The following is a 24839-nucleotide window of genomic DNA, read 5'->3' as shown; positions in this document are numbered from 1 at the left end:
TGGAGTCGGGGAGTCCGGAACCGTGGGTGTGACGAAAGTGGAGACCACTCCTCTCCCATCTGTCCATTCTCTCCATCACTTGAACCATCGCGGATCCGATCCGATGGAGGACGGTGGTGTGGTGGAGAACCCGTTCCTCCATCGATGGGAGAGGGTTGGCTGCTGCTCCTGCTGACTCCATTCAATTTGGTGGTGCGGGATTCTGTAATGCTCCGGGTGTCGTGGGTGTGGAGTCAAATGCAGGAGACAGAGTTCAATGCTGTGCGTCTTTTAATAGCACCAACGCACCACAGGGTGCTCACAAAAGTTACGTTCCCAAACACAGGGAATCAAAAAATACAATGGAAAAAATCACGACCAGGCACTAACACGTACCTCTACAACAGGCGGGCCGGCTGTCTAATAAAGACAAACTAATTAACATGAACAGGTGCTACCACTAAACATACAAGGAGGGGGAGGAAAAACAATCAGTGGCAGCTAATAGGCCGGTGACGACGACCGCCGAGCTCCACCCGCCCGGGAAGGGGAAACACCCTCGGTCGGACTCGTGACAAAGAGTTTCTGCCAAGGACAGAAACAAAGTGGTTAGATTAGGTTGATAGTGCATGACCCAAAACACTACACTGATTTTAGTGAAAACAATATTCTGTCAATGCCTGTGGATTTGGGACATGGAGACATTTTGACATTCAATTTAGACATTAGATATTAGTGATGGGGGAAAAAAATTTGATAGTTCCATATCAGGGTATTATTACGTGTATATAGTGAGCAATAAAATCATAGTATTGAATCACAAATTGTCACGAATATTACCGAAGGTGGCTCCCCGTCCCGTTCGGGTGGCGCTCGGCAGTCGTCGTTGCCGGTCTACTAGCTGCTACCGATCCCTTGGTCTAATTGGTTTCACCCGTTCCTTGTTTGCGGTTTTGGGTCGGGGTTATTTAAGTTCAGTTAGCCCGCCTGTGTTCGTGCCTGTTTGGGCTTTTGGGTTGAGGTTATTTAAGTTCAGTTACCCCGCCTGTGTTCGGGCTTGTTTGGGGTTATTTAAGTTCAGTTAGCCCGCCTGTGTTCGGGCTTGTTTGGGGTTTTGGGTTGGGGTTATTTAAGTTCAGTTAGCCCGCCTGTGTTCGGGCTTGTTTGGGGTTTTGGGTTGGGGTTATTTAAGTTCAGTTAGCCCGCCTGTGTTCGGGCTTGTTTGCTGTCTTTGGTCCAGGAGTGTTCCTGTCTTTTGGATTTTCCGCTGTACAGCATATGTACCGCATTTTGGAGTGTTTTACGCCTGTGTTCGGCGTCACCCTCTTTGTGCACTGTGATTGTACGGAATAAAGTGTTTTTTCCGAATCCTCTGCTCTCTGCGCCTGACTCCACACCCATCACTCTTCCAAGCCTGACACAAATATCATATCGGCACCTAAGTATAGCGATAATATCGTCATATCGTGAGGTCCTTGGCAATTCCCAGCCCTAGTAAATATGGCATGTATAACCAATGCATTAAATCTTATCAGTATATAATACTGAAATAATATTATTCTTCTGACCAAACCATTCAGAGCTATTGCATTGGTTAAAAGAGTCTTAACTTGAGCAGTATTATTAGTAGATACACCATGTGACCTTCCGTTTGGGGAAATGGAGACTTACCCTCTGGGATTTTTTCTAGTATCTCACAGCTTTTTTGGTCTCCTCTTTGGCACGGCATATGTCCTCGGCTGCGTTGGAGACATTCTTCTCTGTTGTTGACCATATCCCCCTTTTAGACACCACATGAGTTCCATATAGTTTTGACAAAAAACAGAACTAATAATTTCTTACAGTACTATGCTACAATACCTGATTCTCCACCAGCATGGCCATGTCCATGAACATGGCATGGAGCTCCCTGATGCTGGACTCCAGGTTGATGGTACCCTGGTGCCGTGACTCAATCTCATTCTCGGCCTGTCGCGTGATCTGAGAGTACAAAATAATCTGAGGGAGGGGTTGGGAGACAGGACGACAGCCAATGAGACAGTATAATTCATTCAAATACATACATATGGGATGATTGGTGTTGCATTAACACAGAATATTATTTGTTTTGGAATACGTTCAAACCACCACCTGAGTTATCTTGGTGTTACGAATCCCTTTTGGCCCGACGGTCTAGGGGGGGGATGGTAATGAGACCCATAACATAACTCATGCAAATTATTATTGTGACAAAGTAAAAGTGTGAACGAAATAACCACGACAACAGAAATCTACCGTCAAACTCTAGGTTTATTTATAAACACACGGTAATGGGGGGAGCAGGAAAAGGGGCTGAGCTGGACCCAAGGAAAGAAACAATAAGTATACAAAAACACACCCCTAAGCTAGACTAGCCTACTTTAACAGCTAACTAACTAACCAAAAATACAGTGGGTGGTCCGCCCAGTTCTAACTAGTGTATTTAACAAAGTTCACCTACGGGTAGTGTATGCCCATGGGCGACTTGTCTTGGTTTCCCCCTTTTCCCACCAGCAACAAACAAATAACATAACCAAAAATAATACTCACAGGTGATGACAAAGTGCTATGAAGTGCTTTAAACAAAAGAGAGGTTAAGACACAAAGCGAGAGTGAAACACAGAGACCTACAGACATGGCATTTACAGAGAGATTGAGCTAGAGATTGCTCTAGAACAAACAAATGATGGGGTTTTTAAACCATGGGGAAGGAACTGTGATAGGTCAGGAAATAGGAGGAGGTGTGTCTTCTGATTGATGATTGATTGGGGAGTGATGATTTTCACCTGTGAGGGGAGGAGAGAAAAGAAACACACACACAGGATAACTGTATCCGTAACACTTGGTATACTAGATAGTGTTGGTAGTTGTCTGATTTGTCCTAAGAAAATAATGGATATGAGGAAGTAGCACCCAACAAAAGCTGGAGATTGAGGAGGAACTTGGATCAGATGTAAAAATGGATGAGTTTCCACTCTCCAGCATGTCGTCCAGTTCCTCATTGCTAGTCACTCTCCCAGCTAGAACCAGGAAAGAAAATACTTTCACCAGACAGGTGCTAAAGCATCAGCAGAAAACAAAAAAACATATTCTCTCTTTTCTATGGGGAGAATAGTCTCTGTAGTCATAACCACAGTGTTATGATCTAGGGCGGCTATTCCTCAGAGGGAATCAACCCTCACTGCCTAACATGGTCAACCCCACAGTGGCTTACAAACAACCCGGGATCATGTAAGCCCTTCCACCCCAGTGAATACAGTATATATAACCTATGATCAACGATTACTATACAGCACAGCCATGAGCCTGCCACTGGCCATGTGAGCAGCTTCTCTATAGACAGGTGTAGAAACAACACTAACACACTTCTCTTCCATCTGGAGTCTGCAGTAGTAGAGATTTTCATTAGGAGTATCCTAAGGGACTGGAGAGGTTACATCTATTTTTGTCATCATCAATTATTCTCATTCAAGACAAATACTCCATATGAACAATACACGTGTTTCTGCCATGGTTTCTTTACAGCTCGTCTCTTTAGCATCTCAAGCCAAATCCTTGACTATCATCCTATATTTTATGTGGCCGTAGTCTGATTGGTCTAATGGCCTCATTATCCATACCATGACAATAAACAATAACATAGAGTGGAACCGGAATCGTTGTGCTATCTGACGATAGGCAATAGGCAATCATATGATAGTTTGATTGGAATTGTGAACACTGTAGCCGATGTGTTATTATTTGTGGGAAAGAAATCTGCTTGGTGTGGTCCGTTTCCTTTCTGTGTTCCTGTCTGCCCTGCTGCTGGCCCAGTTTGTGACTCACTTATCTCCAGCTGTCTCTGGATCCTTCAATTGCTTCTCTCCCTAAACAGCACTTGAGTCTCGTTGTACTGAGTCATGACATCCACAAACTTCCTGGAGAGCACTGTGTGCTGTGGGGTTAGAGAAGGTAAGGTAAGGAGAGGATAGAGGAAAGCGAGCTTCAACCACTAGCAACAGTAAAGCGGATAAAGGCTCAACATTTTGAAAGGGTGAGATGTCAAACAGCCATGTCAAAATATGGTGGCAGATAGGGCTGGGTGATATGGTCAAAATCTCATATACATATACAGTTGAAGTCGGAAGTTTACATTCACTTAGGTTGGATTCATTAAAACTCATTTTTCAAACACTCCACAAATTCCTTGTTAACAAACTGTAGTTTTGGCAAGTCGGTTAGGACATCTACTTTGTGCTTGACACAAGTAATTTTTCCAACAATTGTTAAGTTCACTTATAATTCACAATTCCAGTGGGTCAGAAGTTTACATACACTAAGTTGACTGTTCTAAACAGCTTGGAAAATTCCAGAAAATGATGTCATGGCTTTAGAAGCTTCTGATAGGCTAATTGACGTCATTTGAGTCAATTGGAGGTGTACCTGTGGATGTATTTCAAGGCCTACCTTCAAACTCAGTGCCTCTTTGCTTTACATCATGGGAAAATTAAAAGAAATCAGCCAAGACCTCAAAAGAAAAATTGTATACCTCCACAAGTCTGGTTCTTCCTTGGGAGCAATTTCCAAATGCCCGAAGGTACCACATTCATCTGTACAAACAATAGTACGCAAGTATAAACACCATGGTACCACGCAGCCGTCATACCGCTCAGGAAGGAGACGCGTTCTGTCTCCTAGAGATGAACATACTTTGGTGAAAAAAGTGCAAATCAATCCCAGAACAACAGCAAAGGACCTTGTGAAGATGCTGGAGGAAACAGGTACAAAAGTATCTATCTACGAGTCCTATGTCGACATAACCTGAAAGGAAGAAGCCACTGCAAAAACCGCCATAAAAAAGCCAGACTACGGTTTGCAACTGCACATGGGGACAAAGATCGTACTTTTTGGAGAAATGTCCTCTGGTCTGATGAAATAAAATAGAACTGTTTGGCCATAATGACCATCGTTATGTTTGGAGGAAAAAGGGGGAGGCTGGCAAGCCGAAGAACACCATCCCAACCGTGGAGCACGGGGGTGGCAGCATCATGTTGTGGGGGTGCTTTTCTGCAGCAGGGACTGGTGCACTTCACAAAATAGATGGCTTCATAAGGAAGGAAAATTATGTGGATATATTGAAGACATCAGGCAGGAAGTTAAAGCTTGGTCGCAAATGGGTCTTCCAAATGGACATTGACTCCACGCATACTTGCAAAGATGTGGCAATATGGCTTAAGGACATCAAAGTCAAGGTATTGGAGTGGCCATCACAAAGCCCTGACCTCAATCCCATAGAACATTTGTGGGCAGAACTGAAAAAGCTTGTGCAAGCAAGGAGGCCTACAAACCTGACTCAGTTACACCAACTCTGTCAGGGGGAATGGGCCAAAATTCACACAACTTATTGTGGTATGCTTGTGGAAGGCTCCCCGAAACGTTTGACCCATGTTAAATTATTTAAAAGGAAATGCTACCAAATACTAATTGAGTGTATGTAAACCCACTGGGAATGTGATGAAAGAAATAAAAGCTGAAATAAATCATTCTCTCTACTATTATTCTGACATTTCACATTCTTAAAATAAAGTGGTGATCCTAACTGACCTAAGACAGGGAACTTTACTAGGATTAAATGTCAGGAATTGTGAAAAACCGAGTTAAATGTATTTGGCTAAGGTGTATGTAAACTTCAACTGTAGGTCATTTCACTTCACGATAACGTGAACGTATCACGATATACACATTTTCTGTAAATTCAATGAATAAATAGTTTACATAAAATGACCACATGTAAAGGCCTATTTCTTATTACATTTTGAATTATACTCATCAAATAAAAGGTATTTGCATTTGGTACCTTGGGTAGAGTGTTAGCACCAACTCACAAAACCCCTGTTTCTCAACCGTGTAAATTGGGGCCATGTCTTTGCAGATGTAAGTTGTAACTGCAGTTGTTATCTCCTTCCATCTTCCTGATTCTTTGCCATATGCTGTGTCGCGGGCAAAAGCCTCTTGCAACATCTGTGTCGTGGGTTTGTTTTGAGCTCTCGACTGTACTGTTTTGGGTCTCATCCGTAGACTCTCTCTGTAATGTTTTACATGATTCTTGAGTAGGTGGTAAAAGAGGTTAGTGGCGTTTGAGCCTGTTGTCAGGACTGGCCTGCGGCATTTTTTGCAGAGGTCTGTGTCAGACTTTTCATACCCAAACCACGTCCATGCGACCGAAGTAGCCCCTATTTTAGGTACGGTCTCTATGCTCTGTGTCACGTTCACTCTCCTCCATGTTTGTTTGTGTTGCAAATGTCCTTCCACACGGCACGTGTGAACGCAAAGCGACATCCAATTGACAAAAAAATATTGCCGTAAAGAGTGTGATTTGCGACACAACGAAATAAAGAATAAAGCATAATATCAAACAATATATTTACACGATATATATCGACATATTGCCCAGCCCTAGTGGCAGACATGGCAAACTTATACAGGTATACAGGTACGTTAGCCTCCAATAATCTCTCTGCCCTTAATCACAACCTTTTAGAATTTGCAAAAATGTGAAGAATGAGTCTCCTGACCTGGGTTTTTTGAATGCGGAAATCAACTGAGGCCCTGTTAGAAACATCATCCTTGGGCAGGCTCTGCTCCATAGCAGCAGAGAACAGAAAGAACAGTGATTACAGTAGCTATAATAACACCTCAGACAAATCTCCCACATCTACCTTTCTAAATCTAGCGAGCAGCATTAGGGATAGGCATTTGATCCTGTCATAATAATGACAAAATGACAACAAAAAATATTTGTTTAAATGTGCTGTACTTGGTGGTGGTTTTATTTTAGATTAACTCTCACAGAGTTGGCATTGCTCGTGATCTCATTGGTCAACCGGTCAAGTTCATCTTTCATCTCTTCAGGAAATATCAGCGACAGAAAATAAATGCATTATTGCACATTTCCAAAATTGTCCTGGAAAAATATTAGCATTAATCATATCACCTGGCAACGCTTCTATAACAATAGTAACCTATTCTTCATATTTATATGGATAAGAAACACTACACCTACCACCCACTGGGCAGAAGTCAATTCCAATGACTGTTCCATGTTGGTTCAACATAATTACATTGAAATGACTAACATTCCCAGTTAGTATTATTGTGTAGCAGATGGTTGATACTGTGTTACTCTGCTGGTAATACTGATGCTGCTGTGTTGCATTATAGAGTCAACTGAGGGCCTTTGTCCATGCAGGCCTTGATTAGCTCCTCATGCCTATTCAGTCTCCACAGTGGATCAACTCTGAACAAGCACAGCGTAACTTGTCCAAGCCCTCAGTAAAATGGCCCTGCTGCTGCTAGAGAGGTCAGCCAAAGCCCACCCACAGACTGGTCTACGAAGGCTGGGCCATGGCATTGATTTCTATACAGGCTTCCAGACACCGAGCCATCTATTTGTATTGAGTCATGTGTTTCTTCCTGAAGGAGGGCAATGATGTTAGAGGAAGTAAGAACGTTTGTTTATTTTTGTTATTATGACTTTAGAAGTCACCATGCAAATACCAAGGCCTATATTTTGTCATGCAAAAGTTTTGAATTCAACACTTTAAATTGCATACTTTAGTAGTACAGAGAAAATAAATGTTGAAAACAAATAGGGGAGGAGCAACAACATAGTTAGATCTCAAACCCTCTTCACTTTGGGAACGTGGCGGAATAGCCTAATACACTTTATTTATTTACCCCTTTTTCTCCCCAAAATTCGTGGTATCCAATTGACCTCATCACTGCTACTCACGTACGGACTCAGGAGAGGTGAAGGTCGAGAGCCGTGCCTCCTCCGAAACACAACCCAACCAAGCCGCAGTGCTTCTTGACACAATGCCCACTTAACCCAGAAGCCAGCTGCACCAATGTGTCGGAGGAAACACCATACACCTGGCGACCGTGTCAGCATGCATTCCGCCCAGTCTGCCACAGGAGTTATTAGTGCGCGATGGGACAAGGACATCCCTGCCGCCAAACTCTCCACTAACCCATACGACGCTGGGCCAATTGCGCGCCCCCCATGGGTCTCCCGGTCACGGCCTGGCTGCGACAGAGCCTGGACTCGAACCCAGAATCTCTAGTGGCACACCACTGCGCCACTCAGCAGGCCTGTCTGACAGAGGGTTTTAATTGATGATCATCTTACTCTGATCTGGATTGGGTGCAGACAGGATCATGCTGTGCCTCTTCCACTTCAGAATATATCTTATCAATCTGCCTCCTAACCTCTTCCACCTGAGTCATGCACATACAGTATTTTCATTCTTATTTCAATGCACAGACACAGACACTTGCAATATTTTACAGTAATCATCTAGCTCATCTGAAAACAAACAGCACTGACTTGCCCTTCTGAATGACATCCTCCTCTGCTTGTGTTCTGCTCTGTCAAGACAAAAGTGTGAAGACACAGTCCATTGTTAGGGAGTAAAGCCTCTTACAAACTGCCCATAAATGTGAGGCAAATAAGTTGACAAGATATTGAAGACAATGATATTATAATGACATGGCATATTATTAGCCTGGCTGACGCGACTCACGTGATGTCAACCAGGGTTGCATTCCCTAGACCTAGAGAATATAAAATAATACAATAGAAGGCTACATTAATGCCTGATTAGATCAGTGATATCATATTAGTAGGCTACATGTACTTATTGCGGTTAATTCACCCAACAGGCCCTTCATCGCTATGTTCGATGCGTTTTTGACTGGCTAACGTTAGTTAAGTAATGCAAGCACTTATCAACTCCATGGTATCGAGCTCTGGTACAAGTGGCTAGCTAACTTTGCTTGCTAGGTCTGAGTTCAACAAACATCCATTTCGATTTGACATGACATGGGGAAGGTTTATTCTCTTTCAATCATTAGCTAAGGAAACGTAGTCCAAGTTTGCTAGCTAACGATCTGGTTGTGGCAGACAACATAATTCGCATGATGCTCCTACAAGCTTTGTCGGAATGGGAAACGCCTCTCCTCTCCCAGAGGAGGCTCGCACCCAGCACTACTCCTGTGACTGCAGTTGTTGTTCAAGTTATTGGCCACACAGTGGCGATGTTTAATAACATACTGTATGTATAGTGTACGGTTATCTCCTTTCCTTTTCCCGCCATGATTCATCTGGACGCAGATGATTCCAAATCTACCGGCCAATTTCCAACATGTAAGAATAGTTTATTTTAGACTAGGTTGTAGTTGTAGTAATTACATTTCTATGTTCAGGCCATTAGTCTACAATAGGCCCAGAGGATAAAGAACATGAAACAGGAGTCACAATTAGATGAAGGCATCCTGCATCCTACAGCGATGGATTTGAATTCAGGTATGAGTACAGTAGATAGGCCTGCCAGTAAGTTACTAGACTAATTCATGTCGATTTTCCTGAGAATGTCTACTTTCAATTCACTCAATCCAATTTAGGTATATCTAAGGAATTCGATTGGGCTTCATACCTGCTTATATCAGTGCACCTGAATATGTGCCTGTTCTATTCCCTTCATAAAGATGACAGTCCAAATAAATAGCCTAAAATACAGTCAGCATCCATCCATGTCCATCGGCATCACTGTCCGTTATGTTCTGACAAGTCAAAAGGACACAGCTCTGTAATTTTGTAGATTAAATCTGTATTGGTTTTTATATGTTTTTTAAATAGATTTTGGACAGTAGGCCTATGCGCACTCCATTATCTCTAATTAGGCTACGCACTTGATATTTGCTATTTACGCACACTAGGCCCCACCTTGGGTTCCAATGCTCTAAAAAATGACATCACGTTTTGTATTCCCACATCCAATCGAACAGCCCGGAGAATTCCTCCACTCAGTGCAAACCTAGTATACACAGACAGCAGAGCGCATCAAGCAACAAGTACCCTAATCCGTCGCTGAAATAGTGCAATATTTCTTATTCTGTATTGAGAGACATGGAATACCAACTTTTGGGGAAATTGTGAATGGACACGCACTTTATAATTATGATGTCCACCGCTTAGTTTTATTGCAGTTTTACAAAATGTTAAGTTTTGGGAGAAAGTTTTCTTTATTGGAGACGTGGACTTATAAATACCCAGAGAAGAAGATTGCTTTTTTTTTCGGCATCTTGGAATAATGATTTATGCTTTCTGGATCGATCGTTCATTGGGGATTTAAGCAACAATAATCATTATATATATATATATATATATATGTATATATATAAAATCTTGTTGTAGTTGTAATCAAGCCATGGAACTATTATTCGAAATTCTGTTTGTAACTACTTTTGTCACGTTGATTCGGGTAATTTAAACAGTTTTTTTTTATGTCCTTCACCATTATGTGTAGGAAGACTACTGCAATGTTGCAATGTTGAGTTCATTTGATTTATTTACAGGTTAATGGTGAAGTAAAGCCAAATCCATCCAAGCATCCAGGTAAATCGAATTATACTTCATGTTAAATGTGGATTCCCTTAGCTTGATGTTCTATATTGTGTCTGAAATTAACCTACAGCATATGATGAGTATTATTAGCTAAATATATATAATGTTGGGATGATGAATTATTGGTTATGGTTTACCATAAGTGTAACTTATGGTATTGGTGGTTTATTAAGCCATACAAAATGGGTTTCTTGAATGAGATACCCAAACATCAACAATTGAGCTGTATCGTTTATCTTTTTAATCCTAAAAGACACACTGAGCAACGCCAGGAACATAACTAATTGAAATAGCATGATTAGGGAGAAGTCCCATCTGGAGCTTTGTTCACCCATGAACTCTCCATCCAGGCCTGCAGGTCTTGGCCACGGCCTCACACTATTGGCCGCTGGATTCGGTGGACGGGATCCATGGACTGTGGGACCAGATTGGAAACAGACCAGGTCATGTTAATGGAAGTGATATAAGTATGTGCATAGTCCTATACTTAGGAGTAGAATACCCAGTCTTTTATGTTCTTTGTCTGCATGGTCTACAGCTGTTATTCACTCCTACTTTCAATTCACCTTTTTGTCTGTCTTGCAGCCACCAAATCCTTGCTTTAAAAGGTGCAGCTGTGTGCAGTGCTCAAATTTGATTACAGTCACATTTGCAAAAACAAATGAACAAAGTAGAGAGTCAAGACAAGAAGTCTAAAGGCTACCTTACACCCCTGTTAACCCTTGCTAATGTACATCAAAGCACTCTGGTGTTATAATAAACCAAATGGGATAAAAAGCTTATACTTCACGCCCAGGTATATTTGATGCAGACTTTCCAGATTAATGCTAAGACTATTAAATTAACTGTCTTGTTTGCTAAACTGATTTCCAAAAACCTTACTGTATTATTTGAACTATGAAAGCACCAATAACATTCCTAAATGGGACAATAATTGTGAAGCATCAGGTCTAGAACGGTTTTGGAATATTTCCACACAAAGTGTGCTTTGATCCTAAAAAAGGGGGGTGATTGATCTGTTCCTCCTTGAGCACTGTTTACTGAGCCCAACATCACACTTAATCTCATCCCTGCTCACGCACCACATCCCTCACAATGCCTAGTGTCTGCGTTTGACTCTCACTGGTCTGGTGTGTCCTCTGGTTGTTTTGTGTTATTCATGTGTATGTATGTGAATCACCTTTTTCTCCCTTGTCTGTTTGTTTTCTATGTTTCATCCAGCTCTCCAAATCCACAAGCACACTGTGCTCCCTTCCTCCCATAACTCTTCCTCTGTGTATACCAATGACTCTGCCTACACTAACATTTCTGCAACAGTAGGTGAGGAAAATCACTGCTCACTGAAATTAATGTGTGTGTATAGTCAGTCACCCTGTTCTGTTGGTGTTACTGTAGTGCTATCTATCATGTTAAGGTTATTCAGTGGCCATTGTTCTGTACATTGTGTACCAGCCCAATAGTTGCCATGTGTGTGTGTGTGTGTGTGTGTGTGTGTGTGTGTGTGTGTGTGTGTGTGTGTGTGTGTGTGTGTGTGTGTGTGTGTGTGTGTGTGTGTGTGTGTGTGTGTGTGTGTGTGTGTGTGTGTGTGTGTGTGTGTGTGAGATGGTGTGTGTAGTCAGGGAGAGACAGTTGTTTTCTTCACTGAAAAAAGAGCAGACTGCAGTGTGTAAATCGTGATGAGACAAGCTTTGAGTATGGAGGTTATCAGATCTGTTTCTAGAGTGCTGTAAAGTTGAGCTTGACTTTTGAACCTCAATACATCAGGACAATTTCATTTTGTCTGATAACACAATTTAAGGCAGGAGAACATCAAAGATAAATCCTTGGGTCGTATCTGGCTACCATTCATACATGGTAGATCATTATGCAGTGGAAACACCCAACATTTGGTGCAATTCAGAGAATCTATTCATAAATCGATGATACTGGTTTACCTAATTGTTTGCCTATAAAAAGCCTACTTCAGAGACAAATCTACCTCTTTTTCTCATCAGGCAAAATAATGTTGTTATTTCATCCTCCTGTAGACATAGTTGAAGGGATGGTCAACAAGGGCATCTATCTGAATGGAGATAATGGCGGCACCTTTCTCCACTTTGGGAACTACCAGAACTCCTGCATTAGTGACCCCACTCTGTGTGGTCCTGAGGGTGAGTTCTGCCTCCCTCGATCTCATCTCCACAACATTCTACACAGTAGATGTGTAATATTTTCACAAATCATAAGTGACTATCTAATGGGGTAACTCACATAAATCTAATTTATGGCATTTAATGTAGATCTAAATGTATTATAATTAGCATGATTTGTGGTCTGAAACAATTTCCCCTATTTTTAAATCTTTAATACATCTATGTTCGTGTTTTTCAGGGATTACATTTTCCTTCTTTTGGAAGAACCAAGAGGCAGAGTCACGTTTTGCAATAGCCTCTGGAGGGAAAGTAATCTCCAATGGCTTCTCTGTCTATGCCAATGCCTACGCTGGATACGTAGAGTTCTACACACGAGGCAACTCGAAGAGGTGGAGGGCTAACATCAATATACCAGGTATTTAAAGGGATACTTTGGGATTTTGGCAAAGAGGCCCTTTATCTACTTCCACAGTCAGATGAACTCATGGATTCCATTTTTATGTCTGCTTTCAGTTGTTGGCTTGCTTTAGCACCTCCAGTCATTGCGCTAATGCTAGCAGATACCCATAGACTTCCAGCCATTGCGCTAACGCTTGTTAGCATTGGCTCTTGAAACTACCTCTAACTACCTTCATACTGGACACAGAAACATACAAATGGTATAAACAAATTCATCTGACTCTGGGTAAGGAGATAAACGGCTTCACTGCCAAAATCCCAAAGTATCCCTTTAAAAAAAGGAAAACCATTAAGGTGAAAAAGTTGATCAAATTCATTATGATACTAAACAATAATTAAAACCTTTTTTATATAGACTTCCTGGCCTCCGATGTGGGTGGTGGGAAGAAAAATGAAAAAATATATATATTTTGGGGGATTTTTATACATATTCTTATATGAATGCATGAGGAAGGTATTGTGATTTTCAATAATGTTTTCATTTTTAACCATAAGTGTAAATGTTTTGGTTGATTGTATGTAGATGGAGCTACAATCATCAGCAGATACTGTTGGTCCCAGAGAGATTTTATGGATTCAATAATGGATTCAATAATGGACTCAATTAATTATTTATCTAAAACTATAAATGTGTTACTTTTTACTGGCAAGCCTGTTTCCATATTGTTGTGTAACTACAGTAAATACTGAACAGCATTCTAAATACTGCATATGTACACTATATAAACAAAAGTATGTCGACACCTCTTCAAATGAGTGGATTCGGCTGTTTCAGCCACATCCGTTGCTGGCAGGTGTATAAAATCGAGCACACAGCCATGCAATCTTTATAGACAAACATTGGCAGTAGAATGGCCTTACTGAGTGACGTTAAATGTGGCACCGTCATAGGATGCCGCCTTTCCAACAAGTCAGATCGTCAAATTTCTGCCATGCTAGAGCTGCCCCGGTCAAGTGTAAATGCTGTTATTGTGAAGTAGAAACGTCTAGGAACAACAACGGCTCAGCCACCAAGAGGTAGGCCACACAAGCTCACAGAAGGGGACGATCGAGTGCTGAAGCGTGTAGTGCGTAAAGTCCTCTGTCCTCGGTTGCACTCACCACTGAGTTCAAAACTGCCTCTGGATGCAACGTCAGCACAATAACTGTTCTTTGGGAGCTTCATGAAATGGGGTTCCATGGCCGAGCAGCCGCACACAAGCCTTAGATCACTATGCGCAATGCCAAGCGTCGGCTGGAGTGGTGTAAACTCGCCGCCATTGGACTCTGAAGCAGTGGAAATGCGTTCTCAGGAGGGATGAATCACACTTCACCACACTTCACCATTTGTTACGTTACAGCCTTGTTCTATAATAGATTCATTCATTTTTCCCCCTCATCAATTTACACACAATACCCCATAATGCCAAAGCAAAAACAGGGTTTCAGAAATGTTTGTAAATATTACATTTACATATGTATTCAGACCCTTTACTCAGTAATTTATTGAAGCACTTTGGCAGCAATTACCAACTCAAGTCTTCTTGGGTATGACGCTACAAGCTTGGCACACCTGTATTTGGCAAGTTTCTAACAGTCTTCTCTGCAGATCTTCTCAAGCTCTGTCAGGTTGGACGGGGAGCGTTGCAGCACAGCTATTTTCAGGTCTCTCCAGAGATGTTAAATTGGGTTCAAGCCCGGGCTCTGGCTGGGCCACTCAAGCACATTCAGAGACTTGTCCCGAAGCCACTTCTGCTTTGTCTTGGCTGTGTGCTTAGGGTCGTTGTCCTGTTGGAAGATAAACCTTCACCCCAGTCTGAGGTCCTGAGCGTTCTGGAGCAGGTTTTCAAGGATCTCTCTGTACTTTTCTCCGTTCATATTTCCCTTGTCTCCCAGTCCCTGCCGCTGAAAAACATCCCCACAGCATGATGCTGCCACCACCATGCTTCACCGTAGGGATGGTTCCAGGTTTCTTCCAGACGTGACGCTTAGCATTCATGCCAAATAGTTCAATCTTGGTTTCATCAGACCAGAGAATCTTATTTCTCATGTTCTGAGAGTCCTTTAGGTGCCTTTTGGCAAACTCCAAGCGGGCTGTCATGTGACTTTTACGGAGCAGTGGCTTCCGTCTGGCCACTCTACCATAAAGGCCTGATTAGTGGAGTGCTGCAGAGGTGGTTGTCCTTCTGGTAGTTTCAAGGAAGAGTCTAGGTGGTTCCAAACTTCTGACATTTAAGAATGATGGAGGCCATTGTGTTCTTTGGGACCTTCAATGCTGCAGACATTTTTTGGTACACTTCCCCAGATCTGTGCCTCGACATAATCCTGTCTCGGAGCTCTACAGACAATTATTTTGACCTCATGGCTGTTATTGTCTTTGCTCTGACATGCACTGTGGGACCTTATATAGACAGGTGTGTGCCTTTCCAAATAATGTCCAATCGATTGAATTTACCACAGGTGGACTACAATCAAGCTGCAGAAACATCTCAAGGATGATCAATGGAAACAGGATGCACCTGAGCTCAATTTCAAATCTCATAGCAAAGTATTTCTGCTTTTCATTTTTAATACATTTGCAAACATTTTAAAAAATTATGCTTTTGCTTTGTCATTATGGGGTATTGTGTGTAGATTGATGAGGAAAATGTGTTATTTAATCCATTTTAGAATAAGGTTGTAAGGTAATACTTTCCAAATGCACTGTTTTTCAAACTCACAGGTCCAAATAGACTCTAAATTAAGTAATTGAAATAACATAAACATTCTACATGGGCAAAACTATTTCTCCATCCCTTACAATCTCTGATCTGCTATTTATGGAGGAAAACATATCATGTCGCTCTGTGCACTGCAGGTTCTTTGAATAAGAACGAAACATTTACCATTTATCATTGTTTTTTAGAGGAAAACGATGTTTACATTCTCAAATGTCCTCCGTTGTCTTGTTTTTGTTACAATTAATTAAGGTTATGAACATGAGGCGTTAGGACTTCATGTGTACTTTTGATTTATTTGATTATTACTTACAGGATATCAAACATCTGGTTCTTATAATTTGACATGTCACCATTTCACCATGCAGTTGTTTATCCTTAGGCTCATAACAGATCTATGACTGAACCTGCTCTTATGAGACCTGTACCAGTACCAGGAGACATGACTTGTTCAGTAGACCTTGTCACAATGTGTCCCAGCCTAACCTGCAACAGAAACATTTCTAGCTAAAATAGCGGGAGAGATTAAAAGGAAAGAGAGATTGAAAGTGTGAATGGGGAAGTTGTTGGTTTGTGTTTAAGCCAATCCCAATAGGATAGCTGTGTTTTAACACTCTGAACCTGCCTCTTCTGGTGGAAGTGTTCACACGGAATATATTGTCTTTTGGAGAACTGAAGATGTTATTTCGTCTTTGGAGAAGTCTATCGGAAACGTTTGAAGGAATAGAATGGAGATGCTGACTGAATGGTTGGAGTGGAACACGGGGACATATTGGGTGGATATAGTGGAAAAGCACAATTGAAATTTTTGTGAGTAGATAAATACTTTAGGTGAAGGGAAGGTGAAGTCCTGATTATGATTTCTCCTCTCTCTTCCCTTTCAGGGCCCTTCTGGACCCACATTCTGTTCACTTGGACCCTGACGGACGGTCTCAACATCTACATCAACGGGACGTTCAACACCAGCGACCCCACTGGCAACGTGTCCATGAACTATGGGGACCCTTACCCTGACCTGGTCATTGGGACAGGAAATGAGCAGTCCTATGGACACTATGTGACAGGAGCCTTTGATGAGTTTGTCATCTGGGAGAGGGCCCTGTCACCAGAGGAGATCCTCATGTACTACAAAGCTGCCACAGGTAATGTCAGATGTCACCGTCAGTCTGGAATGGACCACTCTTCTTTCCGTGATGTGAAATGTTCACTATGTTCACTCTTTCCCCTTGATTTATGTGAGGAGATTGGGGTTAAAAAGCTATTTCCATCTTGGTCATTGCCATTGACATTCCGTGCACAGTACTGCCGCATGGAATACACAACAAGATATTAAGCCGTGCAAAACCTCCTCATCTTAACGTCATCTCACATACTCACATCACACACACCATAAAAGTTTGGTTTCACATTCGAGGACTCAACTGACGTTAAACCGAGAGACTGAAGTTATTTTAAACCATAATGACCTTTTTCATTGCTGCTTTGATTTATCTTGTGTGGTCTAGAATTGTTCTGAAACTCAAAAGAAATGGACAATGTCCTCTGTATGGTCCAAGAAATGTTATTCAGAGCATGGTGAAATGTGTATAAGATAGTAAAAAGGGATGAATCACTTGTCATGCTTATGGAAAACAGGAATAATTTGGGTCTGGACACCCATTCCCTGACTTTTTGTCTAATGACTAGACCCCATTGTGAAGGACTCAGGTGGTCATGTTGCATGAAGGCGTAGCCTTAATTTTCTCAGACATAACAGACATGAACAAGAAGGTTGTTATGGTTATGGAAAGTGTTTTAATATGTTATACCTGTAGATAATGAATGGGACTAAAGAAGAGCAGACTGTTGGAAGGGACGTTTTATTGGGGGACAATTTATTGTTGCTAAGTGCACTAATTGGTGTGTTATTTACAGACAGCATGATGTCATGACTTCCTTCTAACATCTCTTTGGCTTGTACAGTACCTCAGTGATGTATCTGGTGGTTGATTATCTAAAGAGCAGGTACAATAGCACAGCACTTCTTTTCATCTATCCCTGGCTAGGGGAAGGTCCACCATCATCAGACATGTACCAAGGAATCAGGAATCTTTGTGGCCTGAACAATTCCAGCACTTCTCTAAGCGTTCTATTTGGCATCTAGCTAGTGTTGCTATTGATGACCGGTGGAAGAGCACTGCTAATGGGACTCTTGTATTTCTCCAACTAGGTGATACTTTGACTTACCCTTCCACAACAAGCGTTCCTAAAGAAGTCTCCTCTACGATGCAAACACGGGTGAGTTCTCAACTTCACAACACAATGGGGTCTAGTCATTAGCATTTTGCTACATCCGCAATAACATCTGCTAAACATGTGTATGTGACCAGTACGATTTGACTTGATTTGAAATTTGGTGATTTATACAGATTGACCTCTTACCATGGGAAAGTGGATATTTTAAACCGTTTTCAGGGTTTTACTACTAGAACAGACACACAGCAGCCTCGCAGGAAATTAGGTAGAAGGCTGGTGGTTGAACCGCAATAAACACAAACAAGTCATTTCTTATGGAACCATTTTCTTCCCTTTAAGACTGAGGAATTGGAAAGGGGGATATTGAGAACACAAGTGAATAGACCTCTCCTGTCTATTAAATGGCAGTTGTGGGCGTAGAGTGAAGAAAGTAGAGACAGCTGTGCAACACAGCACAAAATGGGTCCCTGTAGGGCATGACGCTGGAAAAAGACCAGCAGTCTTTTACAGCAGACTTCTATGCAGAAAGAGTTCTTACTAAAGGTAATGGTCACCATAATGTGTTCCTGTGTATATTGGTCCCATTCTGGTCTTTGGAGAGTTTCTGTGGAGAGTAATGCCTGGTGTTTTGTTCCCTCAGGGAGTCGCATATGTGTCCTATTCTATCATCAACAAGCTGAGTGAGGAGATCCACAGCTCTCAGGACCACGTGCCCATGTTTGGCTTCCTGGAGTCTCTGCCATTCAGCCTGCCCAACAAGACCATCCCCCACGACACTGCCAACAACTTCACACAGGTGCAGGAACACAAGGATATATACATGCGAGTGCGCACGAAGGCACACACACGAACACACACACCACAGTAGGATGTAATAGTTTGTTTCAGATCACAGACATGATGTGTTGTTGTGTCCCGCCCAGGCTTTTCTGAAGAGTGTGGAGGAGGTGTTGTCTTCTGAAGTGGCCAGGGAAGATGAGGTAAGTTTTTAAGTACAGTGAAATGCCTTTCTTGCCAGCTCTAAACCCACTAATCAATATCAATGTAGTACTAAAAATAACACACGGTAGAACAAGAACACATTAGAAATAAAAAAATATGAAATATATCGAGTTCATGATATCTCTGTGAAGTCACTGTGTGGGTTTACAGCAAACTAGCTATATGATAGTGAACTGTGAATATGATCACATTCGTTCAGGCTCAAGTTCAGCGCCCTCACACGTGAGATCACAGGAATTCCTGAGCAGAGAGACATTTCGAGCGAGTTTGTCGTTACAATTTCTATACACACTGAACAGGCGTGCTTGTTTTCATGTGAGCAAGCTGAACCAGACGTTCTAAGTGCATGAAAACTTTGGACTTGGACATGGAGAGCACCATCAAAAGGAAGTCAGATGGCATTTACAGTAATACAGTGAATATCGGCTGATAAGACTCTTAGCGCATGCTACTACTTGGTTTTATGGTCTATCAGGGACAGTTTTACCAACTCTCAAAATACAGTAGATACAGTAAGTTGTCAGTGTGTCTCTATGAGTGTGAATGTTGTTATTGGACTGTTTGGAGCAGGAGTCCACCCCAGTGGTCAGTGGGCTGATTGAGACAGTGGACAACGTGATGGTCCAGATGGTGTCCAGCCTGGAGTCCAGCCCCAGCCCCCGATCTCTCATCTCACTGGGAGGAAAGTCCTTTGTAGCAGGTCAGTACCGTGACGACGCAACTCTCTCCTGACTGTACTGTATGACTCACAGACTGTGGGGTTAAGTTAGGGTTGAGAGTTACTGTACTAAGAAGGAAGTTCTAAGAAGGAAGTTCAAGGAGAGTTTTGAACTAACTGGCTACATACAGTATGTTTCCCTCAGAAGATAGAGATCTGACCAAGCTTAGATAACCATGGCCCTTTCCATGCAACTAATTTCCCTCTGGTAGGGGTTAGTTTGGCACAATATTTTGTTTTCCTGTGGACAAGCCTGCGTTGTCTCTCTCCCAGGGGCTCAGTCAAATCTTTGATCCGCCCATGAATCATCACCACCAGCAGATAACACTGTGCTTTTGGCTCCCTGTCAGAACCCCTCCAGGCCTGGTGTTGGAGTTAGTTAACCACTCACAGTGCTCCCTCTCTCTCTGTTTCCAACCCCCAACCCCAATAGATTACTCTCTGATGAAGATTCCACAGAACTACAATCTTCCCCATTACCGCTTCCCCATGCAAGGAAAGAACTACATCTCAGTACCCGGCGAGGCGTTCACCATGCAGTGTGAGTGTCCTACATCCCATTTCACTCTATGTTCTAAAAACATACAATACATTGAAATACTCACTCTCTCACAGCAATTCATATTTTGTGTGTGTATTACACTGCTCGAATGTAGCATATGCTCATCTTTCTTTTGTGTCTGGCTCTTACTCCTCCTCAGCACATAGCTTCATTGGCTTGAATGTGAATAAATACTGGCCATTGTTTCTGCACTCTGTTTCTGCTAAGATACATTTGCCTAACCAGTAAGGTCTTCCTATTGGGCAGAAGTTTATTATGATGATATGTTTAAAGACCTTTAACATAGCAATGGTAGTGTGTGAGAGAGCCACCAGTAAACTGCTTGTGAGACTTTAAAGTGCAGGATTACAGCTCCAGTACTGTATGACTTCTATGCAGAGAGGCAATGTACCACAGACAGAGAGAGGGATATGTTTCATCCACTTTACTCTCCATTCAAAAGAAGCCCCTCCACTCACGGTGAACTAATTGATTTACTTAGCCCATTCTTAGTGGCGCTGTGAATGCTGGTTTGGCAGAAATTACGGCAGTATTAAAACTGTGTTTGTTAGACTTGTGTTAGGGTCAGATCCATTTGGCTCCACCTGGCCCCCAAACACACTGCGTTGCTACACTAACTTTTAAATAAACAATTTTAATAATCTGTTAAAACCTCATTATCAGAAATGGAATATAAATGTTACTGCTGGCAACTTAGCTCCTAGATTTAGTTAATGTAGCGTTGTGTGTCCTGACACATGGCATACTGTATTAAAGGCACCAAGTGGCGCTTTTATAAGCCAATTAAGCGCAGAGAAAGTGTTACAGATTTTTTTAAATTCTCTTGGACTGAGATACTTCCAAGTATTCATAAAAAGATGCAGATTATGCCTTTTTCTATTATTTTCTTTCTTCCTTAGAAAAGCTTTATAGGCAAACTGGCCACCAACTGATCCCTACAAAGGTCTGGTAGGGGGCATTACAGTCATTACATTCAAAGTTCATTAGATTCAAAACCTTGACTTGTGATATGAACTCAGATTATTTCATACACAATGCATTTTCAACACCAGTGTTTGTTTTCTTACTCATTGAGGTAGATTTGATTTCATGAAAGCGGTACTTTCACCGTCACGCGTTTCAGATCCCTCTCTAGTAGTTACCATGTTGTAGATTGCCTATGTGGTGGTGAGAGTGTATAAGAGTTGGGCACAGGCCTCCTGCTGTACTGTTTCAGTCATGGCACTGTGACTTGCATAATTTCCCAACACACACGTGGTCCGTGGTCCCCCTCCATCTCACCCGTGTGTGAGCATACAGCTCTCCAATTAGTCAGGGAGTGCCAACTTGAGGCAGCGAGGCTGCTTAATTAAGTTCCCCTCACTGTGAGCATTTTAGCAACTCCTCATCACATTCTCAACCCTGATATGAGTCTGTTTCACCTTTGACCACTCTCTCTCTCTCTCTCTCTCTCTCTCTCTCTCTCTCTCTCTCTTTCTCTCTCTCTCTCTCTCTCTCTCTCTCTCTCTCTCTCTCTCTCTCTTTCTCCTCTCTCTCCCTCCCTCTCTCTCTCTCTCTCTCTCTCTCTCTCTCTCTCTCTCTCTCTCTCTCTCTCTCTCTCTCTCTTTCTCTCTTTCTCTCTCTCTCTCTCTCTCTCTCTCTCTCTCTCTCTCTCCTCTCTCTCCCTCTCTCTCCCCTCTCTCTCCTCCCTCCCTCCCTCCCTCCCTCTTTCCAACTCAGCCCAAACCACAATCGTGGGTCTTTTCTACCACAACATGCACAACTACTACAGAGAGATCAGCCCACTCAGGACCAGGTAAGGGGGATGGGAGGACACATAAAAAGCCCCGATCATACCAAATAGAAATGCTCTCTATGTAGGAATTATGATTCACTTAAATGTGTGATATAAAGTTATCCTGACCAAACACAGTACAGTAGACAGCACTGTTTAAAGTAAGTGTAGAGCCTGCAGAAAGTAATATAATATTCTCATTTACAAGCATTCAGAAGACGCTTGAGGTTGTCAAAGCATCTCTTTGGGGACCAATCAGAAAAGTACGCAATAAATAAATAGTTTACTTTGCACGCATTGCAATTAAGAATTACAGTCATTGAGAAGAAGTGATCTCAGAGGATCTAAGGGATGTTATGGCGATAAGTGCTCTGAGCATCAGCCAGGATCACTTCCTGTGTGTCCTCTGTGGTCCCTTGGCGGAGTGGCGCCCCTGTTTCCTGTTGTCCGTAACAGATCATGCCTGGGGCCATTCCTTATCAGCCTCCCACCAGGCGATCTCTCATCTGACCACTTAACCACCACTGGCTGATACATCCTGCCGTTAACTTCATACAAGAACTTGGCCACACACTTCTTTTCCCAGTAATAGGGGAAGCATATTACGATAATCCTGTGAAATAAATATTTTACATGAGTTTGATTAAAGTAATTTGGTGGTCTAAGCGTAAACAATCTTGTTTGATTAACATGTAGTTACTGGCAGACATCATCAATAGCATAATTGCGTCTAGAAATACAGCTTATTATGCTCAAGGAGTTGGACTGACTGTTGTGGCCCTCAGTACAGCAAATAGTTTTGACTGCCTCTGCAGAAATCCAGAATCTAAAGCAGCGTTTGCACCATTTACACAGGCAGCTCAATTCTGATATTTTGCCCAATTATTGGCAAAAGATCTGTTGTAATTGGTTGAAAGACCAATGAATGGCAAAAGATTACAATTATGCAAACTGTGTAAACGCAGCCTAAAAGTACCATGTGTAAGTGATACGGCACTTAGGATCAATCAGCTTCTGTTACAATATACTTTCTTCTAAACGAGTTTCTCAGTAAAACTGGATGACAATAATAAACACCCATGTTTACAAAGTAGAAAAGCAGTTTATTCAGGAAATTCCAATTGGTGTAAGTAAGCCACCATTTTAGAAGGCATAACTTATTTACTCCACATTTGATGATTAGGTTAGTTCCCAATGGTTGTGTTTCACTCCCCAGTGGGTGAGAATGTCCGTCTGTATAATGATACGGGGGTGTTGCCTCTACAACCTACCGTCACTTACCTGTTGACCTCCAAAAGCTCCTGACGTAATGCTGTGTTTTCACTGTGATTGATGACATGACAGTTGTTTCAGAGTCCCACTCTCCTGCTACTGTTCTGAGCCCTCTGTGACACTACTGTGTACATAAAACACCTCTCATTGGTGTTAGTGACAAACCATCTCTCTCAGGATCAATGAGGCAGCTGATTTCAAAGACCATAAGATCCAGGTGGCTAGTTTCCTCATCTCACTGAAGGTGGAGCCATCGCCTGCCCTGTCCGTCAACCTGTCTGGGGCTCCGCTTATCAAGATCGTCCTCACACACATCCTGGTAAGAGTACATACCAACACACACCGCCCAGGAGTGTATTGAATTACCAAGCTATAACGATGGATTACCATTTTACTGGCCATAAGAAACCATCTCTGTTATGAGTGAGGGACTTGAAAAATTGTGCTGGAAGACTGTTTAGCAATGGTTCTTCAGAAATGGGCATCACAGTTGCTGGTTGCGGGACTGTTACCTTATCGGAAGAAGGGTGTGATTTTGGCTAAGGAGTATCCCCTTTTGTATATTGTTTCTTTTGGGGGCTCAGTAGGGGGCAGTCACTCAATTAGTCCATGTCAGCTATTTCTTTTTTGATTGGTAAGTTAGTCTAGCCTGCTATCTAACCTCGTAATCATGGTCGAATTACCAACTGGGGTCCCCCATTGATTTTGTTAGTCACTCTTTTTGTGGCCCCCACCCCCATCAAAGTTCCCATCCCTGATCTATATCATTCCAAAGGCACTCAAAAATACCCCCCCTGTTTTCCCTCACAGTATGTGAAAAGAACTGTTTCTTGTGAACAGTGGATTGTAAATGCTCAGTACTCACAAAGACAAAGGATATTTATTTTTGTTTCCATTAGTCCCAACCTCTTCATTTTCCTTAACAAAGCATGATTCTTCCCAAAAGAAAAGTGATTATCAACATTTGAACTGTAAGCTTTGTGCACTTTGAAAGGAACAACCATTTGAGTTTATGAACAACATATTTTTTGCCTTTCTGCTTTGTGGCAGGGATTTAGTGGAGAAAGTGTTGCCAGCTTCTTTAGACCTCTCCCATGGCATTTGAAACCCATAATGAAAGTTAACTTAGAAAACGTGTATGGCAATTGTTAGTCCTACTGTAAATGCAGAAATGCAATGGAGAGCTCGAAAGTCCATCCATAGAGTGATCTTCAATCACCCACTTCAAGTCAAACACTTTTCCATAAACACTCAATAGTTGGAGGAGGGCAAAATGAACTCCACAAGATATCTTCCAATAGTAATTTTATCCAATCATTTTTTACCAAAAATAAGATGGGATATTTTTCCATCAGCTAACATAAGTAGCCCCAGTCCATTGTACTTGTAGAGAATGTGCTTCCCCTGCCATGTGAGCTGCTCAGTTGAAAATATTCACTTGCTATTAAAGTGAATCACCATCAAAGGTATTTTTTTCCTTCCGTCTCTCTTAAGAGCACAAATTAAAACCATGCGGCTTTGTGAAACCATGGCAATGGGCTTTGTTTG

The 24839-nt window shown here is 42.1% G+C and overlaps 1 protein-coding gene and 1 pseudogene across 4 annotated transcripts in view; one reads left to right on the top strand and one right to left on the bottom strand.

Annotated features, from left to right (window-relative positions):
* Positions 1-1656: 1656 nt before the first annotated feature.
* Positions 1657-8377, bottom strand: LOC118357919 (syntaxin-2-like; annotated as a pseudogene).
* Positions 8378-9163: 786 nt separating this feature from the next.
* LOC118357848 (adhesion G-protein coupled receptor D1-like) overlaps positions 9164-24839 on the top strand; it is a 43352-nt gene continuing 27676 nt past the window's right edge. Inside the window, exons 1-14 of one of the 4 annotated variants that reach the window (XM_052478743.1) lie at positions 9828-10298; positions 10393-10432; positions 10792-10908; positions 11663-11761; positions 12469-12591; positions 12812-12988; positions 16613-16870; positions 17938-18005; positions 18604-18759; positions 18887-18943; positions 19536-19665; positions 20117-20224; positions 21965-22040; positions 23469-23610. In XM_052478743.1, coding sequence (XP_052334703.1) covers positions 10245-10298; positions 10393-10432; positions 10792-10908; positions 11663-11761; positions 12469-12591; positions 12812-12988; positions 16613-16870; positions 17938-18005; positions 18604-18759; positions 18887-18943; positions 19536-19665; positions 20117-20224; positions 21965-22040; positions 23469-23610 — 1605 coding nt within the window. In that variant the 5' untranslated portion in view covers positions 9828-10244. Of the gene's footprint in view, positions 9341-9827; positions 10299-10392; positions 10433-10791; positions 10909-11662; positions 11762-12468; positions 12592-12811; positions 12989-16612; positions 16871-17937; positions 18006-18603; positions 18760-18886; positions 18944-19535; positions 19666-20116; positions 20225-21964; positions 22041-23468; positions 23611-24839 lie in introns of those variants that run through there. The other 3 variants (XM_052478747.1, XM_052478745.1, XM_052478744.1) reach the window with 3 other exon arrangements.

This window comes from Oncorhynchus keta, chromosome 25 (genome assembly GCF_023373465.1).
Source record: "Oncorhynchus keta strain PuntledgeMale-10-30-2019 chromosome 25, Oket_V2, whole genome shotgun sequence".
Lineage (NCBI taxonomy): Eukaryota > Metazoa > Chordata > Actinopteri > Salmoniformes > Salmonidae > Oncorhynchus > Oncorhynchus keta.
This window is presented reverse-complemented; position numbering and strand designations above follow the sequence as displayed.